Genomic DNA, 9,501 nt, shown 5'->3' with positions numbered 1-9,501 from the left:
GATGTCCAGGAACAACAGAAGGGAAAATGCACAAGCAGCTATTCGCGGTGTAGGGAACTGTGGTCCCGAACGCCCTGTCCTCGGTGGCTTCCTGTGCCCCGAATGCTGCCCCCCACCCACCCGGGCATCAGCCACCGCAGCTGGAGTTAGTTCTCAGTCGCTTGATTTCCATTCATGAGGTTCCTATTGAGCAATTACTCTGCAGAAGATACAGTCAAGCTTGTGACCTGAGTTCTCTTTGAATTTTACGTTTACTGCATCACCACACATAGTCTGTTGTATGTGATCAAAAACTGGCTTTTTCTTTTCATTCCCCTTGTAAATTCCTGGTCACTGCCGCCACTGATTTTTCTCATTACCTGTTTTCCTCCATAGCAGAGAGAAGGGAGATGCTCAGCATGCTGGGGCTCCCAGAGCGCGCTTGAGTCTAATTGGGCAAACGCGCGCACACACGCACACACATGAAATAACAGAGGCTCACGGCAGTTCATGTCGAAGGTGCAACTTTTCACCGAGTAGATGCAACAAATGATTCGGTCAACAAATGTCCTGTAATTGTCTACTCTAGGGCAGAAATTGTCCTAGAAAGTGGGGTACAAATTTGATGAGATTTGGTCCTGCTCTTGAGGTCACAGTCATGTTGGGGAGACAGGCTTGTATCAAACTACTGAAGTATATTGTGATAAGTGGAGTGATGGAGGTCATCCCGGCACCCAGCCTAGCCTGGAGCAAGCCCAGGGAAGGTTCTAACGGAGACGATGCTTAGGTGGGGGTCTTGAAGGATGAGCAGGAGTTTGGAGAGTTAGGTAGGGAAGACATAGAGATTCTATGAAGAGGGAGCATCCTGGATAAAGAATCAGGGGTAGACATGAGAAAACACGGCATGGTCACGGATTTGTAATATTGTCTTTCTTCCTGGTTGAGGGAAAAGTAGGCAGTGACAAGAGACAGTCTGGAGAGGTAGGCTTCGTGCGTGAAGATGGCTGAAACCAGGCTGTGGGTGTGAATCAGATTGTGGAGTGACCAGGGGGCTGAACCAGAACCTCTGCAGACAGCAGCCTCTCAGCGGTCCGAGGAGGGGCCTGCAAAGACCGTCTGTGAGTAGGAAGGGGAACCTGGCCACGGCCGTGGGTGGCAGAGTTGCGGGCGAGGCCAGCCAGGTGACCGCCGATGTCCGAGAGAGGCGAGGACGCTCAGACCAGGAAGTCCACGTCGGGCCGAGGAGCCGGGGGCCTTGACCGCTGTCGCAGACTTCTTTGTAAGTCCGCGTGTCAGAGAATCGTCCCAACACCATTCATTCAGAGGCTTGCAGCAGCTTGTTTTTACAGGAGTTGTTAACGGTCTGCACACAGTAGGGACTGAATAACTGCGGTTTCATGACGATCCCCATCATCCTGGGCTGACCCGTTCTCCCCTCGCTTTCTCACAGGCAGGCCACCTTTTAGAATTTCAAATTGGATGTTGTCATATCTCTACCTAAAAATCCTTCTGGATAAAGTCGGACCTTGTGTAGGGCGCTGAGTGCTGTGGCCCTGTAGCCCTCTTCAGCCTGTTCCCAGACTGTCCCCCAGAGCCTGGCCATCCTGGGTCTTCCAGGTCTTCCCTCAGCCCCCCTCCTGCTGCTTGGGACACTGCCCGCCACGCTCCCCGCAGGGCCTCCAGGAGCCCTGCACAGCACGTCATGCTTCCTGCTTTCCACACGCGATCGCGTTTGTGAGTGAGTGTCCTGGAACTTCGTGGATGTTTTCACATTCCCTGTTGCAGGGTGAGCTCTGCGAAAGCGGGGTGCCTGTCCTGCCACTGCTGAGTCCTTCACAGATCTGTGTTGACAAGTGCCAGGTGCTTGCTCGGCCACTGGGTGGCTGGGCTGGCCCCGTTTTCTCCTTTGAGTCCCATTCGGCCTCTTTGCCATCGTCCTGGTCTGCCTGTCTTCCGAATTCCGCTGACACCCACCTCCTGAGCCTTCCTGAGCCTTCCTGAGCCTTCCTGAGCGCTTTCTGAGTGGAGCAGGTGCCACACTGCACGGGTGCTTTGTGTCCTGAGTGAGCGTGGATGTTCCTTTTGTAAATCCTTCAAGGCTTAGAAATCTTAGGGTGTGGCGGCCCTGAAACCATCCTTCCCCTGGCTCCTGGAACCCCTCCCCCCCCATTTGGTACAGTGGGAGCAGCGACAGCACCTGCATGGGGCCTGTTTCCTGGCCGTGTAGCCAGTACAGCCCCGCAGCGCCCCATGCTCAGAGGGGCGCTTGGCTTAATGCTCCGCGGTCGCCATCTTGACGTTCTTACTGATATGGGAACCAGAGCCTCGCCTCTTCACCCTGCTCCGGGCCTGGCTCGTCGTGTCGCTGGCCCTGTGCCCGCCTCGCGGGGGCGCCGCGAGGAACCACAGAGAAGGCGTGAGGCCGGCACAGCTCCGGGGCCTGGCACGCGGCGAGCGCGCTCTGCAGGGTCACCTGTCATCGTTGTAGCTCTGCTCAACCACAGCCACAGCCAGTAATTCATTCTCGTGTTTGCTCAGCTTCATTGACTAAGTGCTGTGGTCAGAGGCATTGATCAGCCGCTTAAAACCCTCCTGCAGCTGCTCCTCACCCTCTCGGCTTTCCCGAACCTGGCCGGTCTTCAGAGTCGCTGCTGGAGCTCGTTAAAAATAGACTTCTGGGCTGTACCCCAGGCCCACTGAACCGGGCTCCCCGGGGCCAGGGCTGAGAGTCTGCACTGTCAGCAAGTTCCCAGGTGCCTCGGTGGCCTTGCTCTGTGCCGCGCTGGGTGGGAAGAGTTGGGAACCTTCATCCCCGGGCATAGAACTCAAACGTCTTGCTGTGGCACTTGGCGTCCTTCCCAGGCTGGCCACAGCCTGTCTCCCCAGCTTCGTCCCCCGTATGTGCCCTGACCCTGCACCGGTGCTGGCTTTCCCTGACCCCCACAGAACTTCTAGTGACACCTGCTCAGCCGAAGGCATGGATGCTAAAGGAGTGGGTCCCTTCTCCTTTAGCGTCCATGCCTTCTGCCGAGAAGGTGTCACTAGAAGTTCTGTCCCCTTTGCCTGAACGTGTTGTTCCTTCCGTTCATGGTCACTCGGCACTCAGTTTTTATCCCCCTGCGAGTGCCACGTTGCATGGGGCTTTGTCCTGCATCCTTATCCTCTGGAGCCTAAGCTCGGCTTCGGGGAACCGCCCCCGACCCTTCGTTAGCATCAGCAACGGGCAGACAGTGGACGCTCACTGCGCACATGCCAGGGTGCCCAGTGGACACGTGTCCGTGTGCTGGCGTCTGCCGGTTCCGCTGCCGCCCTGCGTGCACAGTCAGCGCTCAGAGAAGCCCCACTGCTTGGTCAGCCGGGCCGGTCGGCGACACAGCCACCGGTGCTCAGTCTGCAGCTGGCAGACCACATGGCTCATAGCCCTAGGCTCTCGCTGGGTCCCCGAGGTGCCTGCTCACTCCTGGCTCAGTGGGAACGGGACCTGCCTGGAGAACAGGTCCTCCCAGGGGTCTGTGTGCGGAGACTTCCCGGAGCTCACCCAGTTGTTAAGTGAAAAAGGCAGTGTGGAAAATGCAAAGCTTTCTCTATGTGCTAAATGCTCCCTTCGTTTTGGAAATGACTGAGTGTAGCCAAAGCTCAGGCTGCTGAGCTATTTCAAACCAAACCCTAGTCATACCAAAAAGAGATATTTTTGCTATTTCTTCCCCCAGACCTATTGGGTTTTAAATATTTCTCCTATTATTTTAACCTTCACTAAAGGCAGCTGACGACCACACCAAATAGGTTATCTGCTCCGCCTGAAGACTCGCTTATGCTCTGTGCGCACTGTGAGTTTTAATGGCCAACGCCTGCGCCAGAAAAGACCTTCTGATCCACCGAAGGTGCTTTCCTGAGCACCTACTGTGTGCTCCCGCTGGAGCGGGACGTGCAGACAGGCAATTCAGAGGAGCGTGCCCTTCCTGTTCCCCTGGACTCACGTGGTAGCAGTACCAGCACCTCGTTCATAGTGTGTCCTGTGCTCTTACCTTCGACGGCCCTGCCGGGCAGGCATGGGGGCCGATGGGGTGGACCATGGGACCCACCCAGGCAGTAGGACACACCGAGGCTCAGTCCAGAGCCCGAGCATTCCGGTGCCGCTGCTGCACTGTGCCTGGTGGGCCGCGACCTGGGCGAAGTTGCCCGCCTCCTGGAAGTGCCAGGGGTTTGCCATAGGCTTGGGAACAGCCCCTTCTTCCTCTCAGATGTCCTTCCTGGTATGAACACACGTGGCCGCTGATGTCAGGGAACTTGCGAATTGCAGGGGGGGTTGCGGGGGGCAGGGGACCCGAACTGGTGGAGAAGCGCCGCTCCTGCTCCGTGCCGCCGCGGGCCGGGCCGGGCCGGGCCTCGGCGCCCTCTGCCCTCTGAGCCGGGGCTGCTCCACGCGCCCCGTAACCGCCTGTTTCTCCCGTCTCTCTCTCAGGCACATCTCTCTAACGCTCCCTGCTACCTTCCGAGGCAGGAACAGCACTCGGGCGGACTACGAGTACCAGCACTCCAATCTGTACGCCATATCAGGTACGTGGCCGTCCCGGGCACCCCTCCCTCCCTCTGCGCACTTCCCGGCTTTCGGCTTTCCATGGCCTCAGTCTTGCCTCTCTGTTTTCTTCTCGGCAAAGGGCCTGTTCCCTGCAGGGGCCGGGCCTCGCCTTCCCTTTGTGTCACCGAAGCCCTTAGAGAAGGGCCAAACACTCAGCATGTTTAGAAACTAATGATGAAAAACAGTGTGTGGGTTTCACAGGCTCGAAGGGCGGGTTCCAGAGAATAGTCCCCGCTTTGTTCACCCGCCAGGCCAGGCCCGAGCAGGTTTCTCCCGGGGACGCGGGAGCAGCGCAGAGTTGAGGCGGGTCCTCTGGCCCTCCCACATCCAGGTCTGTCCTCACCTCTCATTTCTCAAAGCCAGGTTTGTGGCCAGGGGGTACCCCGGTGGTCTCCCCGTCATGCCCCTATCGAATGCGGCCGTGATTTCTGAACCCGACCTTGAAATCGGTAGTGTTCCCTCGGCAGAAACGTCATCGGTCCTAGTTTTGCTTTTCACCTTCACCTGGGGAGGAGAGACTTACGAGCCCCATTACAGGATTGAGATTCATTAGGTGCCCGGCAGGGCAGGTGACTTGCTAAGAGCCGAGGAAACCCGCAAACCCGCCTCCGCTTGTACCGGGCCTCCAGTCAGGGGTGTCTGCATCCAAGGGGGAAGTGGCAAATCGGTGCCACTTACCAGCGCACGTTCTTAATGGTGAGTGACATTTCGAACACGGGAACATGGCATTCATTCATGTACCATAATGAATCGGTTATTTAAAAGGTAATCTTTTTTTCTAAAAATTGCAACTTCAGTTTACTAAATAGATGAAATAGAACAATGGTGTAATTCGTGTCAGGATTAGTTCTCCTTGTTATGATCCCTCCCTAATGGGCTGGGAAGTGTGAGCAGAAGCCAGTTGTTCCATTTCTGGGTGGCTCACCAGCCAGGGAGAGGGAAGGACAGGGAGGTCCTCAGAGCTCTCGTCCCTGGCTGCGCTCCAGGAGCCAGGGTCCCAGAGCAGGGAGGCATATGTTGTCTCAGAAAAGCATCTCCAGGGAGAACTGCTTTTTGTGCTGTGGCTATTTCGGCAGAGTCGACAAGGAGCATAACAAGTGTGGAAAGATGACCTGTTTTGTAGAAAAGCTGACTATTTCCCCAGATGCCTAGTGGCGGAGTGGTGCAAAAGAAGTCTGTGAAAGCCAGCAGGGCCGCCCTGTTCCGAATGCACATGAGGAAGGCTCAGTCAAAGCAGATGACTCTTTTCTTCCAGCCTGCAAATCCTTTCCCAGCCAGTGTTCGCCTACCCGCCCCCCGCCCGTCCCCCGTTACCTGGGTTCTCTGATGGCTTTCCCAGCTGTCGACGTTTCTGCGGAACAGGGCCCACAGAGCGAAATCTCCTCTGGTTTGGCAGGAATGCTCCTGTCTGCCTCTGGACCACTGCTTCCTCGCCCCCTGGCTTTGATGAGGTGTTGTCTGGGTTCCTTTCAGCTGTTAGTTTAGCAATACTGAGGTAACAGCCTCAAGACACAGGGGAAGCCATTCAGAAACTTCCTGTTACGTTTATGTAAATGGCAGTCAATTGGATTTTATCTTCCAAACAGAGGTAGTTGAGGCTGCAGCCCACAGCAGCAGGCAGCTCAGGCCCCCTCGGTGGCTGTAGGCACCGAATTGCTTTGCCAGGGTCCAGGACTGCTTCGTTGTCATGCTGCCAGAAATACCTCGCAGGACCTGCTGGCTCCATAAGGCCTGCAAGCTCAGCACTGGGCAACCACGGTGCAGCTGGGAAGCCTGCCCGCCTCCCCACTAGCAGCCTGCCTGCAAGTCGTTCTGGCTGGGAGGGAGCAGAGACCACCCCATCATCCCCCGTACGAACAGTATTTGGCACTGAGTGGCACATCTCAGTTTGGGATTGTAAAGTTAAGGTTTCAATGGTTTATTCCAAAAACAGTCAAGGCAAAGTGTACCCCAGGCCCTCGCCCTTGCCCAGCGCCTGGTGCCATGACAGCTAGAGCTCGGCTGGCAGTGAAATGAATCATCAGACCGTTCTCTTTCCAAACGGGCTCCACCACATGCTCACTGCAGACTTCAGGGGCTACGCAAGCCTGAGGTGCAAACCTCTGGTGTGCTCCGATTCTTTCCCGAAAACGTGTGGCCCCTTAGTTTGCAGTTAATAGTATTTGTCTTCTTAAGATAAGCAGATTTTCAAACAGCGTAATTAGCATTTTGAAAAGCAGCCCACATTTAACTTGGATGGTTATTAAAGTAATATTTACTTTTGAATGTTTTCCCAAGGACATACCTGTTAATATGTCCCTTCTCCTGTACCTTTCTCTAAGACGGTTCATCTCTAAACACACCCGCAAAGGGAAGGACTCTGCTCAGAGTTGCTGGAGAAACCAGCGGAGACATTCTGTAGCTCTGTCCCCAGTTCCAGAGGTGACCATGAAATGCTGCGGAAGTAAGGGAGGGCGAAGGGCGGGCGTTTAGCCCGGCGTTTACCTGGCCGGGGACGACTCACTGTGACTTCTGGGCCAGGCGATCATTCTGACTGGCTGCTCACATGCCGCCTGTGGCCGGGACCACCTCCTCCAAGGAGCCCATTCCATCTCCGCAAGGTCCCCCCTCGTACAGCCGGGCTCTGCCTTCCTGTGCGTTCATTCATACCCATCCAGCCTTTGGGGCGCTGTGCGTCCCGTCTACCAGCACGTGACCGAGGCTCTGCGTAGCCCAGCCAGCAGTTTCCTCTTGCCCACAGAAGGGCGAGCGACGTCTACTGACTCAAAGCCGAAATCCTGAGAAGCTTATGTCCCTTGCTCTGCCATTGCGTGCCCTGATCAAAATGGCCATGAAGCACACCTGTGATCCTCACACTTCCTCTACTGGGAATTTATTCTAGAAAATACTTACAAATACGCAAAAAGATTTATCCACAAAGACGAGCACTGCTGCTTTTTAAAAATAATACTCAGAAAAGGGGTGCGTGAGGTGGGGGTGAGGGGGTAGATAACCTAAATGTCCAAAACAAAGGCAGATGGTTGTTAAATCCTGAAACACCTATACAATGGCCTTAACTTTTCAGGCATCAGAAAATGATGATTTAGATAAGATTTGCATAAAAACTATTAAGCGATAAACCAGAATGTGTAGTGTGCGATCTCGTTAATACGTATCTAGGTCCGGAAAGGTACATTGCGAGGTGTTTATAGGGGTCGTCACTGGACCTTCCTGCTCCTTTTTGCTGCTTCGCAGTGTCTCATTTTTCTATGATTGCGTGTATTGCTTTTGTAATAAGAAAAAAATACATAGACCTTAATTTAATTTGGCGTGTTCTCGTAAGCCTTGCTGGCCCCCTGTGATCACTGTCTTTTCTGAGGGCTCATACTTTTGACTCATATTTTCAAATTCTACTGGAAATCATTTCCAGACCCAGATCATTCATTTTCTTTTTTTTCCCCAATAATTTTCATATTGCCCCTTTTCGAGAATATGACTTTTCCTGTTGTCCAGTCCCCTGGACCTCCTGTCCACTGGCATCCGTCAGAGACCAGACACTGACCGCAATTCCAGCAGCATCTCTGACACGCTGCTTGCCCTGCAGATGCGGACGGTGTGAGAGCAGCTGGCTGCTCCAGCCAGCTCCTCACCTTCCCTGCTCTTCACATCCCCCTTCACCGTGCCATCCTGCTTCTTAGGGTTTGAGGATGGTTTTCCTTGAAAGAGGAGATAGAAATAAAATAGTAGGTTCCTGGTTTGGCTGATTTTGTCTGTATTAGGGTCGGCAAACTGCGGCCCACAGCCAGCTCTTTATGTGATCCGTGAACTAAGGATGATTTCATGTTTTTAAGTAGTTGAAAAAAAAAAAAAACAAAAAATATTTAGTGATGTGTAATCTAGGAAGGTTAGATTTCAGTGTTCCTAAATAAAGTTTTATTGGAACACATCTATGCTTGTTCCGCTGCAGATGATTGTCTGTAGCCGCTTTCACACTGCAGTGGCAGAGTTGAGTGTGATAGAGACCATGAAGTCCACCAAACCTGAAATATTGACTACCTATCCTTGGTAAATGGTGGCTCATGCTTTCCTGGTGATGTCCTCACTGATGTGTTCCTTTTAGGCTCCTAACCTCCTGGGAAGGCTTTCTTCTGGGCCGTGTTGATTTCTCTAGATTCTACCCCAAACGCCACTCCTAAGTTTCCTCATCAGGACTGTTAGTGGCTTTTAGTTTCCTGTTTTAAGAATATCTTACCTCTCTTGAAAAGTCTTCTGTTTTAGTCCTGAGTGATAGCATTCTACCCTTTTTTTCCTTAGAATTATTTTTTAGCTGTTTAGATGTCTGACCATTCATTCATTTCGATTCCGCCTGTTCTGGAAAGATTTTGTCAGCTCCAGAAATACATGTAACAAAATAAAAACGGAAGAGAAGACATAAGAGCGAATGAAAAAGCAGGATGGAGAAGCAGGGTGCAGCCGTGGGCGAGGTTTTCCATGCACGGGATGCTGGCTTTGGTTCTGAGGCAGGACCGCCTCCGTAAAAACGAGCTAGTTGCTCAGGAAGAAACCTAACTATTCCTTTTACTGAATTCTTCCTCATAAAGAGAGCCCCATTAGATGCTGCGAACCATAAGCAGCTGTTTTCCAGTGAGTTTGATGAGGACCTCCTGTACGACCATATATGGGGGGATCTGCTCATCTTTGAACCCCTTCAGTGTTTGGGAGTCGAGTAAGATGTTTCTTAAGAAATGTTCTTGTGCTAAGTGTCCCGCGCCTTAGGAACTGGAGACCGTGGGGTGTCAGGGAGGGAGGGCTCCTCACCTCCTGTCCAGCCTGAGGGGTGCCTGTGCCAGAAGCTTCTTGTAAGGAGCACCCAGCCAGCTTCCTGTAAGGAGGTGCCTGGGGTTGCTTTCTCTAACCTGGGAATGTCTCTTATCAGTCTTATGGCAGGTGTTACTTAATGAACA

At 53.4% G+C, this 9,501-nt stretch overlaps 1 protein-coding gene across 8 annotated transcripts in view; it reads left to right on the top strand.

Moving 5' to 3' along the window:
- MVB12B (multivesicular body subunit 12B) overlaps positions 1 to 9,501 on the top strand; it is a 159,198-nt gene that overhangs the window by 80,622 nt on the left and 69,075 nt on the right. For 6 of the 8 annotated variants that reach the window (XM_023533057.1, XM_023533060.1, XM_023533059.1 and 3 more), the window contains exon 7: positions 4,442 to 4,536. The exons of the other annotated variants lie outside the window; for them this stretch is intronic. In XM_023533057.1, coding sequence (XP_023388825.1) covers positions 4,442 to 4,536 — 95 coding nt within the window. The remainder of the gene's footprint in view (positions 1 to 4,441; positions 4,537 to 9,501) is intronic. 8 annotated transcript variants of the gene reach the window in all.

The sequence above is a fragment of the Pteropus vampyrus genome, unplaced genomic scaffold (genome assembly GCF_000151845.1).
Source record: "Pteropus vampyrus isolate Shadow unplaced genomic scaffold, Pvam_2.0 Scaffold95, whole genome shotgun sequence".
Classification (NCBI taxonomy): domain Eukaryota; kingdom Metazoa; phylum Chordata; class Mammalia; order Chiroptera; family Pteropodidae; genus Pteropus; species Pteropus vampyrus.
This window is presented reverse-complemented; position numbering and strand designations above follow the sequence as displayed.